General features: G+C 37.8%; 1 protein-coding gene across 7 annotated transcripts in view; it reads right to left on the bottom strand.

Moving 5' to 3' along the window:
• Nucleotides 1-20217, bottom strand: part of TP53BP1 (tumor protein p53 binding protein 1) — a 73871-nt gene that overhangs the window by 43254 nt on the left and 10400 nt on the right. For 6 of the 7 annotated variants that reach the window (XM_021096915.1, XM_021096926.1, XM_021096946.1 and 3 more), the window contains 7 exons: nt 19867-20025; nt 19387-19516; nt 17600-17766; nt 16130-16256; nt 15233-15327; nt 11681-11886; nt 1723-3037 (listed from right to left, as the gene is read on the bottom strand). In XM_021096915.1, the coding sequence (XP_020952574.1) occupies nt 1723-3037; nt 11681-11886; nt 15233-15327; nt 16130-16256; nt 17600-17766; nt 19387-19516; nt 19867-20025 (2199 nt within the window). The remainder of the gene's footprint in view (nt 1-1722; nt 3038-11680; nt 11887-15232; nt 15328-16129; nt 16257-17599; nt 17767-19386; nt 19517-19866; nt 20026-20217) is intronic. The other variant, XM_021096931.1, reaches the window with a different exon arrangement.

The raw sequence follows: 20217 nt of genomic DNA, 5'->3' as shown, positions 1-20217 counted from the left end.
TACCACATTTTTCTTCTTTCATCCTTTCCCATTCCGCTTCTACCCTCCATTATCTTTGACAACACTGGATCCTTAACCCACTGCACCACAACGGAACTCCAACACTCTATTATTATCTTTAATATCAAGCACTTTGACATTTTTTCCTTCAAAATCACAAAACAACAAAAAATATCTCTTATATCCACATGCAGAAGAAAATGAATTTGCAACCTGAAGGGATGAAAAAAAATGAATGGATTTTTAAAATAAGGGATAAAAGTACGTATGTGCAGCTAAAGGAACTGTGAAGAGTACAAGTGGAGAATCTCAATGTCACCTCTAAACGGCAAAGAATTCCACCATAATTATAGCAAAAAGAAATGGGTTGGTATGTAAGCATTCATTTTCCAGCCGCTCCTTAAAAAGTAAGTCCTTTAGGTTAATAAAGAACTTAAAAAAGATATAGAAACTGAAAACAAACAAAAAAACACCTCATAAAGTATCATACATTCCAAAGATATATTTTATAGAATTTTCATTCCTGGAACAATCACCTGTTCTGCTCTCTTGATAGGAACCCTCCCTCACATTATGATAAACCATTCAGACTTTTGAAAATCTGCATGAAATCCTTAAATACATCCTTCTACGTGCAAACCATAATATGTAGATGTAATATGCAAGCATTAATTACAGAAAATTATTTGTGAAAAGTTATTTTAGCACCATTGATCCAACGCATCACTACAACCTAATGGAAAATTGGCTTCCCCATCCCCACCCACACCTGCAGCACAGGGAAGCTCCCAGGCCAGGGGTCAAATCCTCGCCACAGCAGTGACCCAAGTCACTGCAATGACAATGCCACATTCTTAACCTGCTGTGACACAAGAAAACAATTTTTTTTTAAATTGGCTCTCATATAGCTACGGCAACACCAAATCTTTTAACCCACTGCACTGGGTGAGGGAATCAAACCAATACCTCTGCAGTGACTCGAGCCACTGTAGTCGGATTCTTAACCACAGTGGGAACTCCTCATTCTGGACTTCATAATAATATCTTTTCCAGTTTAAAGTTTAAGATGTATAAATGTTGAACCAAATTTAGAAACTTTCCTTAATGCCCATAAAGATGCAACCACTGGGAGTTCCTGCTGTGGTGCAGTGGGTTAAGAATCCAGCATTGTCTCTGAGGCAACATGGGTTTGATACCCAGGCCAGCACAGTGGGTTAAGGATCCAGCATTGGCCTGGCTGTGGTGTAAGTCACAGCTGTGCCTCGAATTTGATTCCGTAGCCCTGGAAGCTCCATATGCCACAGGCACAGCCTAGGGAAGAAAAAAAAAAAAAAGGAAGAAACAGCCACAGAGTTGTGAATATGATTTAATTGTGTAAGATAATCAAAAAAGATCCCTGTATATAAAGGTAACTATCAAAATATAAAATTATGGAGCAAATAGGGACTTAAGTAGAAAATATCAGATTGATACATTTTCTAAATATTTATAAAATTCATGTTGATCACTCCTGAGTTAAAAAGCTGATTAAAAACCAGAAATGAGCTCTGATTCAGCTACAAGAGAAAAATACAACCCAAATTTTTAAATATCCCAACTATTACTGGCTGTTTCTAAATTCAAGTTAGTTCTCAGCCCTGATATAAGCATGCAGTTCTCTCCAACCTCCCATTCCAAACTATAATTTGGTGAGAAACCAAAGCAACTTACAAACACACTCACCACTAGAGCTTTCACAGAAGCTTTGTGAGGTCTGAGCAGAGGCTTTCTCTGGCTGCTGGGCCTCTACACCTGAGCCCAGCTGCTTTGCATTAGCCATTTTTGAGTCTTCTGTTAACGAGGTATCTGTTTTCTCCTGTGGTTGAGTGTGCTGCATCTCCTGGTCCGATCCTGGAGCATCATCTGTTCTCACTAAAGTCAAGGGAGGCTGTGAAGAGTCTGCCTCTACAGGGTCTTTTTCTGCAGTTACTGATTTCAGATCTCCATATTCTTCACTCTTTTCTTCTTGGATATCGGCTCTATTCTCAGCACATGGTTCTATTTCTGGAGCATCATCCTCCCACGACTGGGAATCTGAGCATTTCTCCACTCCCTCTAAAGGTTCAGAAGAAACATCAACTCTGGGAGATGGTTCCTTCACATCTACAATAACAACACTAGAGTCCTCTGAAGTAGCTTCTTCCCACGCTTCCTGATCTTTATGTTCCAATTCCTGGTCAAGTACTGGAAGCTTTTGCGGGGAATCAATACTAATCACACTGGTTTCAACTTCCATAGCTTCCTGGGATTCTTGTTTGGGGGCTTCCTTTGGAAGACACAACCCTTGGGACTGAGTTTCAGTCAGAGAAAGGTGCAACGGGACAGTCTCCATATTTTCTTCTTTGGGCTCCTCTCCTTGACTTTCACAAGGAGTCTCAGGGACTTCTTCCACTTCAGACCCTGAAGACCCCTCTTCTGGATGATGTTCTTTAATTTCTATTGCTTCCTCCTGATCTAACACACTAGAGAGTGCCTCAGATCGAGTAGCTGGAGAGGGAACTGCCTGACTACCTGAATCACAAGTGAGATCGATACAAACGTCTTCTGCTACAGTTTCTTCTCTGCCTTTGCAACCAGCAGCTAAAATACTTATGTCCTCTCTGGTTTCTGTGTTATCCTCCTTTGTTTTATCATCATTCTGATTCAGTTCTACTTGGCCATCTTGTGCTGGATTAATCAGAACACTATCATTTTCAGCAGGAACAAGTTTAGAATTGAGAACTGGAGACATGGGCTCAGTATCTTCAATCTGTGTGTTTTCTCCATCCTCATCAATCCTGTGAGAACTCTCTATCTTTGGGGACTGACTATACTCACTTGTAGAAAGCATCAATTTACAAGAATCCCCTGTCAAAGAAAGCCCAAGATCTTCAGTGGCATTCTTTGGTTCAGTCTCTGAAGTTTTAGAACACTCAACAGTCAAAGATGAACTATGCAAATCTCTATCCTTCTTCTCATTTGATCGTTCTTCCAAACTTGGAGATGGAAGGAAAATGTCCTAGAGAAGAACAAAAAGAAACAAATAATCATTTCTTCATAATCATATTTCTTTTATATCTAGTCCTTAATTTCTAAAAATTTTAAATCAATTATTCAAGAATTTTAAAACTCTTAAGGCCATACTCTCTGAAATACAAAGCTCATAATTATCAGTCATTTCATCCACACAAGTTACTGCTTAATGCTCTTCCTGTGGATCATTGATCTAGAATAAGCACAACCAAAAAAACCCCTAGAAGTATTAACTTAGGTAGGAAGACACTTAAAATTTATCTGTGTCTGTGACTAAAATCATGTCACATACTATACGATGGGCCATCAATTAAATAGGAATCATGTGAACATATGCCAACACAGTTCACTTTAGTACTTACAAAGTAGGAATATATACAGGCATAACTTAGAGATAGTGCTGGTTCAGTTACAGACAGCCACAATAAAGCAAGTTAAACAAAATTTTTGGTTTCCCAGCTTACATAAAAGGTATGTTTATACTATGTAGTCCATTAAGTGTACAATAATAGCATTATGTCTTTAAAAACCGTACATAGCTTAATTAAAAAATACTTCATTGCTAAAAAAAGGTCAACCATCATCCAACAATGCTGGATTGCCACAAACCTTCTATTTGTGAAAAACACATTATCTGCAAAGCACAACAAAGCAAACTGCCCATACTTATTTTACATCTCACTATTTCAAAAATATATTAGCATTCATAAAGCAGATGTTAAAATCCAAAGTTTATAATGTCATTAATCAACAGATACCACTACATACCAACAAGGATGGGTGAAGTTAGTAACGACACATCCTGCTGATGCAGATGTGGAACAAATGCAACTGTCATATACTGCTGGTGACAATGCAAAATGTACAGCCACTTTGGAAAACAGTTTGGTACTCTCTTATACAGCTAAACATACATTAATATCACCATAAGACCCAGAAATTGTACTTGTAGGTATTAACCCAAAAGAAATAAAATTATGTGTCCACACTAAGATGTGTATGTAAATGTTCACAGCAGTATCATTCATAATAACCAAAAACTAAAAGCAACCCAAATGTTCAACTGGTGAAGAGATAAATTGTGGATACCCATATTGTGGAATACTACTCAACAATAAAAAAAGACTGAAATGCCAGAATATGAATGAATCTCAAAAGTATGCTAGGCTAAAGACCGTGAACACTAAAGACCATACACACTTTTAATTGCAATTATATGAAATTCTTTTAAAAATAAAACTATAATGACACAGGCAGATGAATAGTTGCCTAGGGCAGAAGAGGAGATGGGGTGTTGGGAGGAGGAATCAACTGAAAAAGATTATGAAAAAACATTTTAGGGTAAGAAAGCTATTGTGTACAATGATTCTGAGGGTGGTTATACTTTTGTATACAAACAATTACCAAAAGTCATCCAACTATAAACTTAAAACAGCATTTTTATTTTCTGTAAATACTACCTTAAAAGAAGAAAATAACCCAAACCTTCAGTATGTTTTTATGTAAGAATTTACATTTAATGTGTTATTTTGCCTAACATAAATGCTATAAAACTCTAGAATTACCTGACAAGAGCATTTATTCCTATGATTTTTAAGTGAATGATGAATCAAAATAAGTAGCCAGGAGTTCCCGTCGTGGCGCAGTGGTTAACGAATCCGACTAGGAACCATGAGGTTGCGGGTTCGGTCCCTGCCCTTGCTCAGTGGGTTAACGATCCGGCGTTGCCGTGAGCTGTGGTGTAGGTTGCAGACGCGGCTCGGATCCGCGTTGCTGTGGCTCTGGCGTAGGCCAGTGGCTACAGCTCCGATTAGACCCCTAGCCTGGGAATCTCCATATGCCGCGGGAGTGGCCCAAGAAATAGCAAAAAGACAAAAAAAAAGAAAACCACAGTGATGTATAATAAAGAGAATTCTTTAAAAAAAAAAAAAAAAAAATAAGTAGCCAAACATTCTGTATATTCCATAACTTTTGGTATCTCAATGTCCAGTGTTACTGTTTACCCTTTCAGACTATAAAAATAGTCATAAACTTTAATCTGCTCATATACTCTCAGGCATGACTGAGTATAAATTGGTTCAACATTTCTAATGGCAATTTGGCAGTATGCAACAATAGCCTTGAAACTTTATATACCTCTTAGCCCAATAATTCCATTTCTGATAAATTATCTGATGGAAGTACACTGAGATTTAGTTACAATGCTGTTCAGTGTTAAAATTATTATACAAAAAGACAAAAAAACAAAAAAAATTAAATTATTATACAGAAAAGGAAACAATACATCTACTGGTAAGAGATTCATTTAAAAACTATGACACATCTACATGATAGAACACTTTGTAACCACATAAAACTGTAGACAAATATTTAAAAATATATAGAGTAGTTCCCAAGATGGCTCAGTGGTAAAGAACCCAACTAGTACCCATGAGGACATGAGTTCAATCCCTGGCCTCACTCAGTGGGTTAAGGATCCAGGGTTGCCATGAGCTGTGGTGTAGCCTGGCAGCTGCAGCTCTGATTCAACCCCCAGCCTTGGAACTTCCATATGCCATAGATGAAGCCCTAAAAAGACAAAAAAATTTTTACAATAAAAATATATAGAAAAACGTTCAGGCTATTAAATAGAGCTGCAGCTGTAGCATAGGTCACAACTGCAGCTCAGATCTGATCCCTGGCCTGGGAACTCCATATGCCACAGGACAGCCAAAAGAGAAAAAAAAAAAAAGAAAGAGAAAAATATTCAGGCTATGAATTAAATAGAAAAGGTTTCTTAGTTTAAAATTATGCAAATATACATTTTATTGTGGCCTTTTCATACATTTTACATATTTTTTTCATTTTTTAAGTTAATAAGTATATACCAGTAAAAGGTAACAAGCAGTTGAGATTTTATTTTATCTGTATATTTTACACACTCTATAAGAAATACGTATTTCTTGTAGAAAAAATAAGTCATTTTAGGGAGTTCCCAGGTGACTCAGCTGGCTAAGGATCCAGTACTGCCACTACTGTGGCTCTGGCTGCTACTGTGGCACAGGTTTGATACCAGGCCCAGGAACTTCTGCATGCTGCAGGTGCAACCAAAACAAAAAGTCATTTTACAAAGGCTTTTAGATAAAACACTGCTAATAAAATTATAAATACCTTTTTGAAAAAATTCATATAAAATAACCACTTTAAAGTGAACATTTATTAACATTCAGAAATCAGTTGCATTTCTGTATTCTAAAAATGAAATATTAGAAAAGAATACAAAAATAAAGTACCTTTTAAAATTGAACCCCAAAAAGTCAACTACGTGGGAATAAACCTGACAGAAATAAAAGACTTAGATGCTGAGAACTATAAAACATTAATCAAGGAAATTAAAAAGCATTCAAAGAAGTGGAAAGATATTCCATGCTCTCAGGTTGGAAAAAAATTAATATTGTGAAAATGGCCATATTACCCAAAGCAATCTACAGATTCAATGCAATCCCTGTCAAATTACCCATGACATTTTTCTCAGAACTAGAACAAACAATCCAAAAACTTATATGAAACCATAAAAGACCCAGAAATGCCAAAGCAATCCTGAGGAACAAAAACCAAGCAGGAGGCATAACTCTCCCAGACTTCAGATAATATTACAAAGCCACAGTAATCAAGACAGAGTGGTACTGGTACCAAAACAGACATGTAGACCACTGGAACAGAATAGAGAACCCAGGAATAAAACCCAGTCACCCTCAGTCAATTAATCTTTGACAAAGGAGGCAAGAATATAAAATGGGAAAAAGACAGTCTTTTCAGAAAGTGGTGCTGGGAAAACTGGACAGCCACATGTAAATCAATGAAACTGACACACACCCTCAACACCAGGCACAAAAGTAAACTCAAAATGCATTGAAAATGTTTGGGATGGAAATGCTATAAAATCTGCTTGTGATGACTGTTGTACACCCATAACTGTAATAAAATTCATTAAGTCATTTTTTAAAAATGACTTATAGACTTAATCACCATCAAACTCTTAGAAGAGAACACAGGCAAAACATTTTCTGATATCAATACCAAGACTTGGTTAAGACAAGACACCATCAAACTCTTAGAAGAGAACACAGGCAAAACACTCTCTGATATCAACCCTACAAATGTTTTCTCAGGTCAGTCTCCCAAAGCAACAGAAATAAAAGCAAAAATAAACCAATGGGTCCTAATCAAACTGACATGTTTTTACACAGCAAAGGAAACCATACAAAAAACCAAAAAGACAACTTACAGAATGGGAGAAAACAGTTTCAAATGATGCAATGGACAAGGGCTTAATCTCTAAACTATACAAACAACTTATACAACTCAACAGCAAAAAAACCAACAACCCAATTGAAAAATGAGCCAAAGACCTGAAGAGACATTTCTCCAAAGAAGATACACAGATGGTCCACAAGCACATGAAAAAATGCTCAACATCACTGATTATTAGAGAAATGCAAATCTAAACTACCATGAGATACCACCTCATGCCAGTCAGAATGGCCATCACTAACAAGTCCACAAATAACAAACACTGGAGAGGGTAGGGAGAAAAGGGAACCCTCATACACTGTTGGTAGGAATGTAAATTGGTACAACCACTATGCAAAACAGTATGGAGGTACCTTAGAAAACTACACATAGAACTGGTATGACCCAGCAATCCCACTCTTGGGCATATATCCATACAACTTTCCTCAAAAAAGACACATGCACCAGCTTGTTCATTGCAGCTCTATTCACAACAGGCAAGACATGGAAACAACCCAAAAGTCCACTGACAGATGATTGAATTAGGAAGATGTGGTATATATACACAATGGAAAACTACTCAGCCATAAAAAAGAACAAAATAATGCCATGTGCAGCAACATGGATGGAACTAGAGACTCTCATACTAAGTGAAGTCAGTCAGAAACAGAAAGACAAATACCATATGATATCACTTATATCTGGAATCTAATATATGGCACAAATGAACCTTTCCACAGAAAAGAAAATCATGGACATGGAGAACAGACTTGTGGTTGCTGAGGGGGAGGGAGTGGGATGAACTGGGAATTTGGAGTTAATAGATGCAAACTATTGCCTTTGGAGTGGATAAGCAATGAGATCCTGCTGTATAGCACTGGGAACTATATCTAGTTACTTATGATGGAGCATGATAATGGGAGAAAAAAGAAGGTATGTGTGAATGGGTCACCTTGCTGTAGAGTAGAAAATTGACAGAATACTGTAAACCAGCTATAATGGAAAAAATAAAAATTATTAAAAAAAAATAAAGTGAACATTTACAACATGCAACCATTTTTACCTACTTTGCAAACATTTTCATCACTCCCAAAGGAAATCTCTTATCCATTAAGTAGCTGTCCCCATTCTGCATATGTTCTGAATGTTTTAAGAATTATCTAAGTAAATACTCATGTGATATATTTTACAGAATTTTTTTCAATATATGTATAATTTCTATCGGCAAAGTAAAATTTCAGGGGTTAACCAGTATATCATTAAGCTGTATTTCTTGGGAGCTCCCCTGTGGCTCAGTGGTAATGAATCCAACTAGCATCCCTGAGGACTCGGGTTCGATCCCTGGCCTCGCCCAGTGGGTTAAAGGATCCGGCATTGCCATGAGCTGTGGTGTAGGTCACAGACGCAGCTCAGATATAGCACTGCTATTGCTGTGGCATAGGCTGGCAGTTGCAGCTCCAATTTGACCCCTAGCCTGGGAACTTTCATTTGCCAAGAATGCAGCCCAAAAAAGCAAAAAAAAAAAAATCTGTATTTCTTATGACTGCCTATGTCTGGCCCCTAATAATTCACAGTGCTGAGGCTCCCTGGAGGTCTAGTCAGAAAAAGAAGCTAAGGCCTAAGGATTCAGCATTGTCCCTGCAGAAGTTTAGGCCTCTGCTGTGGCCAGAGTTCGATCCCTGGCCCAGGAATGCAAAAAAAAAAAAAAAAAAAAGAGAGAGACAGAGAAAGTATTCAACAACAAACTACTTTCTACTAATCCTCTCCCCAGCCCTCACATTCTGATAGAGTCAAAGAGGCGATGAAACTAAAAAATACATTAGGAAAAAAAGAAATACATTTACCTTTATCCCAATTTTTTTGATTAATGATTTCATTATAAATAGATTTACAACATCAAAAGTAGGTTGAATGGGCTTCCATAACCAAGGTACAAAGACATAACAGATATGATTAGCCATTAAGAACAACTTGTAAGGAGTTTCATACATAATGAAAAAAGTTTGGAAATTCCAAATAAAAAATGCCGATTTAATATACACATTAACTCTTTTCCAAAATCCCACTAAGCAATGGTAAAGGGATTTTAAAAAAAACAACTAATTTTCAAAAAAAAATAAGATAACAATAGTAAAATTTTGGAAGAGTGGTCATCTTTTCAGCAGACTAGTGAAAACTGAATTTCTAAGACAGCAGTGGAGAAAGCTAAGAAGCAACACAAATTATACCACAGAACCACCATACCCAAAAAAAGATTCAGGACTTGGCAACAGCCCAGGTAACTGTGGAAGTGGCGATGAGGGCAAGAGCTAAAACAGGAGAACTGGCTGGAAATCTATTTAAGAAACACTTTAATCCCCAGATCCTCTCTTCCTGAACCTCCTCTGCCAATGAAAGAGGAAAAGAGAGCAAGCCCTGAATTGGAGGAAAAGGGGCACAGTTAGCAGAAAGTCCCTACAGGAAGTTCACTTATGGAGCAGCAGGTTAAGGATCTGGCATTGTCACAGTAAGGCATCTTTCATTGGGGAGGATAACAAAAACATTCTAAAATTCGACAGTGGTGAATAACCACGCAATTTTGCGAATATACTAAAAATATACACTTTTAAAGAGTGAACAATATGATGTGTGACTTTATCTCAATAAAGGTTTTTTTTATTTTTATAATGATTTTTATTTTTTCCATTATAACTGGTTTACAGTGTTCTGTCAATCAAGGTTGGAGTCCCTGGTGGCTCAGTGGGTTAAGGATCCGGCACTATCACTGCTATGGCTAGGGTTGCTGCTGTGACACAGGTTTGATCCCTGGCTTGAGAACTTCTGCATGCCGCAAATATGACCAGAAAAAAAAATTGTTGAGGAAATCACCCAGAAAGTTAAGCAACAGGAGAGAGGGATGGAAAGTAGGACACAAAATAAGAAAATCACAGAACTATTCTAGGAATTTGAACACCCAAACAATAGGTATTCCATTATCTTTAAAAAAAAAAAAAAAAAAAAGGCAGGGGTGGGAGAGAAATTAAACAATTAAATATCTCTGGGAGTTCCCGTCGTGGCTCAGCAGTAACAAATCTGACTAGAATCCATGAGGACGCAGGTTCAATCTCTGGCCTTTGCTCAGTGGGTTAAGGATCTGGCATTGCCATGAGCTGTGGTATAGATCACAGACGTGGCTCAGATCTGGCATTGCTGTGGCTGTGGTGCAGGCCAGCAGCTACAGCTCCAATTTGACCCCCTAGTCTAGGAACTTCCATATGCCATGGGTGCAGCCCTAGAAAAGCTAACAAAAAAAAAAAAAAAAAAAAAAAAAAAAAAAAAAAAAATTAAATAGCCCTGATCTGAAGGACTTGAATTTTTAGATTGAGAGGGTTTGCCAATACAAAGAAAAAAAAAAAACAGACCTATGCCAAGGGTCTGGAAGTTTCAGAATACTGGAGGTAAAGAGAAAATCCTACAAGATTCTAGTAAGGAAAAAAACAGCTTGCATATTAAAGATCAAAATCAAACTGGCCACACTTCTCAACAGCAACCCTGGAAGTTTGAAGACAGTGGAGTGATGCTTTCAAAAAACTTAAAGGAAAATTATTTCCAACCTAAAATTCTATATTCCTACAAACTATGAATAGAGCATAAGAGTAAAAAGTATGCTTCTAAAGAATGTCCACTGGGAGTTCTCCTGTGGTGCAGTGGGTTAAGGATCTGGTGTTGTCATTGCAGAGGCTAAGGTCACTGCTGTGCCATGAGTTCAATCCCTAGCCAGGGAACTTCCACATGGCACGGCCAAAAAAAAAAAAAAAAAAAAAAAAATGTCCACCAAAATGAGGTTTACAAGCAAGAACACGTAGAGCCCAAGAGGAATCCAACACAAAGATAGGTAAGGACATTCTCCAAGGACAATGAAAGACAAGTGACAGTTATGCACCAGGCATAAAAAGCAATAGCACAGATCAAAAATCAGGAAGCTCCAAAAGAAGTTTCCCCCAGAACAAGTTTGAGGCCCCTGAACATCGTGAAAGGAGGTTTTGGCAACTGGTAGAGAGCCTGGGGTGCCTTTAGTGAGAAGTTCATAACATTAAGGTAGAATATTGGTTAATGCCCCCTTTCAATTTTGAAGTAACATTCTCCAAAAGTTGACACAGTACGCAATTTAAACATACAAAGCATATCAAGATGTTAGGTGACTCTCAAAATGTTCTAAAACTAGATTATAGCTGACAGCTACATAATTCTATAAATTTACTAAAACATCACTAAACTTAATATGACCGAGTCTTATGGTTTTTCAAGTATACCTCAACAAAGTTGTTTTAATTTAAAAAAAAAGTTATGAAGAAAAAACTTCTTATACAATACTCACATGAGAAAACTCAGGCTGGGATGGGATAGGAAGTGACCCAGGAGTGAAGACTGGTGTGCTCTGAGACACTGGTGTTGAGGCTTGTGGTGATATGGTGGGCTGAGGTGGGAGAGGGGGGTTTTCTGTCTCTACTTGTTCATCGTCATGGAGTTTCTTCTGAAAAGACTCTCCTCCTTCAGATAACACTGACATATCCACTGGCTCATCTAGTTTAAAACAGTAAAAGCAAATGGGAAAATAAGTACTCAAAACTACTCATGTTCCAATACCACTAATAACAACTATAATCAGAAATTTCCATTTGTTTAAAAAAAAAAAAGTGGGAAAAAAAGGTGACTTATTTTCTGAAACGTTAATAGATTAATAGAAGATTGAGTCCTAGAAATGTAGCAATTCTTTACTCCCTTGTGGGAGGGGAGTCCACACTCCTAAAATACTCAAATATAGATACCCACCCATCTATATGATATTAAATTAACTTGGTTCCTCTGAGCTCCTTCCCTTATTATAGCTCAGTTTTTCACCTTCTGCAGAGGAACACCCAAGTTACTGGCCTAATTTAACCACAGGCCTTGAAAGGCTGTGAACTTGCTCAACATGCTAAGTAAATATCTACATATTTATGAACTCACTTTATTTGCATTAACAACTGTTAAGTGCAAAGAAGTGTATGCCAGGACAAATAGAGAAGGAAAAAAATGTGATCAACAACAATCAGCAATGATTTACCAAAGAACTAAACACAACACACTAGTCCTGAAACAAACTGCTCAGGAGAGAAACATACACAAAGAACACAAAACACCACCTTCCCATAGTGTACTGCCCACCTGTAGGCTAAGAGGATCTTCCTCAGAGAAAACCTATCTTGCTAGGTATTGATTAATCAACCTTTCTGTCCCCATCTCACAACTTGACCCCAAACAGGTTTCCTTCAGACCACTCTCACAAACTACCTATGCCATTTAGTTTTTCCCTATAATCCACACTTTCACCACTAGCTACCTCCCACCTCAAATCTACTCCTGCTTCTTAGCTTGGCCTCAAATGCACATTCCAGTCTAATGCCAAGTTCAGGAACTAGGCCTAAAGGCCTCTGTTATACTACCACAGATGTATTAAATATTTTCGTCATACCTTTGACCTTCATTGCCATGACAAAGCACTTATTAAGGACTGTTCTAGGCACTACATATAAAAAGGCTTTACGTTAATAATCTTAGCAAAAAAACAAAAGTAAGTACAAAAAGCATGAACAGTCCCACAGTTATGCACATATTAAGCAAATGCATTAAATCTAAAATATAATTGACAAGGGAAAATACAGTATGTTACATGAAAAAAAAAAAAAAAAAGGACACTGACTCATATACATAACATGATCCCAACTGTGTAAACATACTTTATGCATACAAAGAACTCTGAAAGGAAATACATATATCCAAATACTAATTATATCTGGGTTGTGATATCACATGTGATTTTTATTTTCTCATTACTTTCCCATATGCTTTCCAAACTTTCTACAATATATACTAATTATGTTTACAATTAGGAAGAAAGCATGTTTAATATAATTGTTTTTATACACCTTCAGTGTTCATACTACAGATAGGGAAAAATGCTTCTAAGGATAGGCCAAACTTAACTTCCATTAATAGTATTTTTTGTAGAATGGATTCACTTGTACCTTTCACTGAAGATATCACTAATCATATTATACACAGAATATTAGTCCATTTACATATCTACATTGATTTCAAAAGAAAATAACCAGAGACAAACTTTGCGACAGAAGAAAATCTAAGATTAAAATTTGTCATGGGTAAATTACTCTTAAAAAAGTTAAATATACTTCTATATTTATATCACCCTAAAGCTGAGACAGCAGGATATCATAGAAGGCACATACAGGACCAATGAGAGCCCAGGCTCTAGAGGCAGCTGCCCAAGTTCAAATCCTTCCTCTATGACTTAGTGGTGAAATCTCTCTGTGCGTCTATTTTCTCATCTATAAAATTGGGATAAAATAACACCTACTTCTTTAGACTTTTGGGAGGATTTAATGAAAAAAAAAAGGAAGCACAAAACACATTGCTAGGCATACACTAAGTATTCAATCAGTATTAGGTATTGCACCATTAATGGAATGTCAAAGACTGAAAAGGAAAAAAATCATGGAATTTATTGGAAAAAGCTTTGTAAAAGTAGGAACAATTTAGAAATATCTTGAGTGACTACCCAGTAAACTGAACAGAGCCAAAGAGGTTTAACTAATGATACATATTAAATAAAAAAGGAAAACTTTCTCATGAAAAAAGCAATATAAAATCACTAGGTCCTCAAAGGAGGAAGAGAATGAAGTAAAAATTTCTACTGCCTGTTCCTAGCCACTTTTTGGCTAAAACTGCTTTGATATTAGCAAAAATAACCTATAAAAAGCAAAAGAGGGAGTTCCCATCATGGCGCAGTGGTTAACGAATCCGACTAGGAACCATGAGGTTGCGGGTTCGATCCCTGACCTTGCTCAGTGGTCAAGGATCCAGCGTTGCCGTGAGCTGTGGTGTAGGTTGCAGACACGGCTCGGATCCTTCGTTGCTGTGGCTCTGGCGTAGGCCAGTGGCTACCAGCTCCGATTCGACCCCCTAGCCTGGGAACCTCCATATGCCGCGGGAGCAGCCCAAAGAAATAGCGAAAAGACCAAAAAAAATTAAAAAAAAAAAAAAAAAAGCGAAAGAGGAGTTCCCGTTGTGGCACAGTGGTTAACAAATCCGACTAGGAACCATGAGGTTGCGGGTTAGGTCCCTGCCCTTGCTCAGTGGGTTAACGATCCGGCATTGCCTTGAGCTGTGGTGTAGGTTGCAGATGTGGCTCGGATCCCGCATTGCTGTGGCTCTGGTGTAGGCCAGCAGCTATAGCTCCGATTAGACCCTAGCCTGGGAACCTCCATGTGCCTTGGGATCGGCCCAAGAAATGGCAAAAAAAAAAAAAAAAAACAGAAAAAAAGCAAAAGAAAAAAGTTTTTGTTCCCTCTGATGTTCCCACACTATCATGTTGCTGGAAACTATTGGGCCAATAATAATAAAGTTCTTCCCTACACTAACTCAACTGAGTTCAACTTTAAATACAGTTTTCCCTTAAGGGTCTTTTTTCTTTCTTTCTTTTTTTTGGGCATGCCCATGTCATGCTTTGGAAGTTCCCAGGCCAGGAATCAAACCCGAGCCACAGCAGTGACCCACAGCACTGACACAGTATCATGGCAGTGACAATGCCGGATCCTTAACCCACTTGGCCACCAGGGAACTCCCTTTAAGGGTCTTTTTAAAAATTAAGTCATCAATACAGAATTCTCAGAAGAGTCAGTGCTAAAAGAACAAAGAACGAAGGGGAGTGCTTTACACTAGGCCATATCCCTGAAGGTTAGTTAGCCTTGAGTTGTAGTGAATAGTTTAGGTCACAGTGTTCTAACACAGAAACAGTACACTTTCCAAGGCAGAAGAAGTGCTGCTCCTCTTCTAATCTGAGATCAACAGACAGATCAAGAGAGCTCACCTTTTCTCCCTTCTTGCTCTGTGGGACTGCTAGGAACGATAAAGGGGGTAGATCGGAAAGCATCAGGGGAAGGAGCAACAAGATCTGAGGAATTCCTTTATATAAAGAGAGAATCACAGGTTATTTTACCACAGCCACAGTTTTGCATTTGTTTTCTACTTTTTAATAGCAAATATATCTAAGTCATTCAGATAAATACTTAATAGCATTTCTCTCAAACAGCTACCTGAGGTTGGTGAAAGAACCATGAATAGTATTTTACTATTTCTCACATCAAACACATCCAAACTTAGAATTACAAAAAAAAAAAAAAAAAAAGAAAGAAAGAAAGAAAAAAGGCATATGATTGTAAGAGAAAGTAAATGATCAGACACAAGGACATCATGATTGAAAAGCAGGATGAGAAAATGCTAAACAAAATTAATTCATTTGCAGATTTGAGAAAAATATTTACTCCACTTTTGCCTATTATGCACAGTATTAAAAAAACAAAAACAAAAAAGGCACACCTCTTTGCCCTAACACTGGTAAGAAATCCAACTACAGTCAACTCTAGCATAACCTCTCCTCTACCTCAATGCTATTAAAAGGGAAAAACTGCTAGTCAAATGGAGCAGCAGGCAACTTGGCTTGGATGTGTAATGGTCTCTAAGTAACTGAGCAGCTTCTTTCCTAGTTAAACCTTTGGGCTACTATTTTGAAATCTCTAAATGAGAAAACAGATCTACCTGCCTTTAGTAGTTTCACTAATTTTTTACACCCCAAATTATTACACCCAGAGTTTACCTTTTGGTTTCAAAAAGACTTCTAACACTAGCAATGTTAGCTCTTTCAACCTTAGCCTAAGACCATGTCAGGAACATGTTTCCTTGACAAGGCTATCTTAGGCTTACTTACGTGGAAAGACTTTCCTGAACAAGGGACCTCTGACCAGAGAGGTGCAGGAGGTGCAAAGTGGTGGCAGGTGTGGAAACCAAAGAACATCCACCTTCTTCCCTTGAAGGAGTACAGCAACCACCAGAAGCTAATGGGGAAAAAAAATTCTAGTTGCACTTATTTCTCATACTGACATTACTGAGTTGTTAAAAAAAAAAAAAAATATTGCAAAATAGTATTTAACTAGCAACTCAGGTTCAAAGAGGGCAGAAACTGTTTTTTTTTTTGGTTTTTTTTTTCCATTGCAATTAGTGGAATGCCACACTAACACAAATCTTTTGTTTGTTTTAGGGCCATACCCACAGCATATGCAAGTTGCCAAGCTAGGGGTCAAATCAGAAGCTGTAGCCACTGGCCAGATCCAAGCCACCTCTGCCACCTACAACGCAGTTTATAGCAACACCAGATCCTTAACCCAATGAGTGAGGCCAGGGATCAAACTTGCATCCTCATGGACACTAGCTGGACTCCCAGCCCACTGAGCCACAACAGGAACTCCTCTAACACAAATCTCGAGTGACCATGAAACATGCCCTCCCTAACAAATTATGAGTTTCTTTAATAAAGAACTGACAAAAAGAAGCAATGAGGTCCTGCTGTATAGTACAGGAAACTATATCTAATCACCTGTGATCCAACATGATAGAATATGAGAAAAAGAATGTATATATAACTGGGTTGCTTTGCTGTATTTGGCTCTGTGAGGTTGTACAAAGTGACATTGGTGGAGGTCAAAATGTGAAACAAATACCATTCCAGTCTTCTAAAAGTTTCAGGGAGTTCCTGTCATGGCACGGTGATTAACGAATCTGACTAGGAACCATGAGATTATGGGTTTGATCCCTGGCCTTGCTCAATGGGTTAAGGATCCGGCGTTGCCGCGAGCTGTGGTGTAGGCCAGGGACTACAGATCCGATTAGATCCCTAGCCTGGGAGCCTCCGTATGCCACGGGAAGCAGCTCTAGAAAAGGCAGAAAGACAAATAAATAAATGAATAAAAAGTTTCAGGTTCTTTCTGCTAAACCGTAACTTCCTACTTGTAGTAGGTAAACTAATAAACAGTTGAGTAAGTAGACGATGACCCAGGTGAATATTAAAACCTTCACTTAATTATAATATTTAAGATTTGAAGATTTATGATAAAAGAAATAGCTACTCTGTTCATAAAATTAAATTTGGTGTATTATTAGCTATTATTCCTCAGCATCTCCATTTCCAAAAGAGAAAATTATGTTAAAATGTTAAATAGCAATCATTTCCAAAAAGCCCTTCTCATTAACCAGCTAAAAATATACTTGCCTTCCATATCACAAATAAATCTGCAAACCTATAAAGAGCCTTCTAACTCATAAACAGTACCTTCAGAACAGAAATAAAAGTTTAGCTCTTCGGAAAAGAACTAGAAACATGAATCGCTCTGTTTTACTGTACCTGTTTTATTGCTCTGGTCAAACAAGTCTTCCTGAGTTGACAAAACCTCAGGCTCTGGTGACTTGTGAATCTGCATTCCACCTTCCAGAAGTTCTTGACCAGATATTTGTTCTTTTGTTTCCACAGCAGCAAGAGATACTTTGGGACTAGAAGGGATGTCCTCTGACCTGGGAAATCCATATTGCCAAGAGAAAAAGTTACTATGTTCAAGTGCTTTCATCTCTGAACTAAGAACCTTTTCCTGTTTTGTGTGTTTTCCTTTATCTATTTCAAAATTCCCAAAGACTATTTATTAAAAGTGAAATAAGCTACTCTTTATAATGAAAGGAAGCCCTCCGCCCATTTCAAAATGTGTCTCAGACTCTCACATAACAATTATCTCTTTTCAACACTACTCACTGCTGTTCTGCATACTGTCCAAGATATCTGATAAGTGATTTAGAAAATTTTGTTATATTGTAGTTATCTAAACTTGCATGAAAGAGTCCAATCCACACCACAACAATAACAGCCTTAACAATGACCTTCCACAGAAAGGGATTGGATGTAAATTACCCTCTGCACTAGCCACATATATTATCTTCTGCTGACCTTTTCAATTTGATCTACTCAACCTAAGCCCCAAACCAAGAATCCTTCGATCATTACTCATACAGATAAGACACTTGCTGCTGGCCCCTTCCCAGAGATTTATTAAGGTTCACCTACTCTACCATTCCCCAAAATAAACAGAACAGCAAAACTAGCTAGGGGACAATTTCCTAAAGAAGAGTGGGGAAAGTCAGCCCCTGTTAAGCTGAGTGTTTTGCACTAGAAAAACAACTTCTCGGAAGTTCCCGTTGTGGCTCAGTGGTAAAAAGCCCAACTAGTATCCATGAGGATTTGGTTTCAATTCCTGGCCTTGCTCAGTGGGTTAAGGATCCAGAATTGCAGTGAGCTGTGCTGTAGGTCACAGATGCAGCTTGGATCCTTCATCGCTATGGCTGTGGTGTAGGCCGGCAGCTGTAGCTCCAATTTAACCCCTAGCCTGGGCACTTCCATATGCCACAGGTATGGCCCTAAAAAAAATGTTTTTTCAAGAGAAAAAAGAACTTCTCTTGATACTCAACTTTGTTCAGGACCTCATTCCCTACTGTAGCTAATGAAGGAAGGAACCAAAAAATACTAAATGTTCATTCATTCCATCTTCCAAAATGGAATTATCCCACTTTGCCTCTGCCATATCCAAACCTGACCTGTTGATTAGAGGTGAAGTTGTTTCAGATACAACAATCACTACAGGCACAGCAGAAGTATATGGCCCAAAGTTAAGACCTTGATGGACATGGGAGAAGAATATCTCCCTGTTTATCTATACCATAAACTACCAAATGCAAGATACTTGAGGACCCAGAGCAATTGGGGTACTCCTCAAATATAACAACAGTAGACTTTCAAACATAATCTTCTCGTGACTCTCCTAACACTACAGAGGCTACAAAGACATCCCACAGAGAAACAGTGCCTCGGTAGACATAGAACAGAGGGGAGGAGTAGCAACCAAAGATTACGAAGTCATCCTTACAGTTACGGCAGCAATAAACTGGGTTTGTAATATGCCTAAAGATAAGATGAGGACACAATGTGAATTCATAAATAATCAATGTTTCCAGTGGACCATAAATATGCCCAGTACAAGGGGGAAAAAAAATGAAGAATTTCTAAAAATGTTTCCACCTGGGCAAATGAAATGAGTATAATCCGATAGCAGAACCCCAAAAATACTTTCTAGGAAAAAAGTGTTTTACCTTGAAGGTGGTGAATTTTGCTCTTCTACCACAGATATATCCTTACTGGGCTGTGCTGCCACAGAGATATCCTTGCTAGGCTGTTCTGCCATGTGGATATCTTCATTAGACTGTACTTCATGCTTAATTGCTTAAAGTTTTAGAGGAAGACAGGAAGGAGATATTTAATTTTTCAAAGTACTAGAATCAGTCCCAAATGCTTTTTAAAGGCAAAGATTTTAAAGAAAGAAATTCAAATTGAAAATATATACAAGCATTATTCCAAAAAGGAAAATAACCAATAATTCATTTACAAAAACCTTTAGTCTGCAAGCCATCAACTGACAAGTATTTGCCAGACCACTCTCCAACCTTACCGTAATAACTTAGACCATATTAATTTAGATAGCTATAAAATGTATCAAGGAAAAAAACAACTAACTTTATAGCATGGGAGGAAAATTCTTAACACAACTCTAAATGCCAGAAAACGTTACATACCAATATTAACATCCACATCAGAGAGCCTAGTATAACCAGAGTTGGTGGTTACGGACGGTAGAGACTCTTTGTTGCCTACATATGGCATAGTATGTTCTTCAATATCCTGGCTCTGGGAGAGTTCCAAAACCCCAAAGCCCAACTGTGATGAGGCAGGATCTAGGAAGAAAGCCCCAAGAAATTAGGTATCATTCCAAAACATTATGCACTGTGCAAGGTGCTGCCCTTTAGCTAAAGAGTCATATTAAGTCCTTCACAACAAAGCCCTGCCCCTCAAATTTTTTTCAAAATAAAATTAAGAATAAAAGCTCTAAAAGCAAAGGGGGGAAATGGGTAATGAAGCAAAAAACT

This window comes from Sus scrofa, chromosome 1 (genome assembly GCF_000003025.6).
Source record: "Sus scrofa isolate TJ Tabasco breed Duroc chromosome 1, Sscrofa11.1, whole genome shotgun sequence".
NCBI classification, from domain to species: Eukaryota; Metazoa; Chordata; class Mammalia; order Artiodactyla; family Suidae; genus Sus; species Sus scrofa.
Note: the sequence above shows the minus strand (reverse complement) of the source record. Positions and strands in the feature narration are given on the sequence as shown.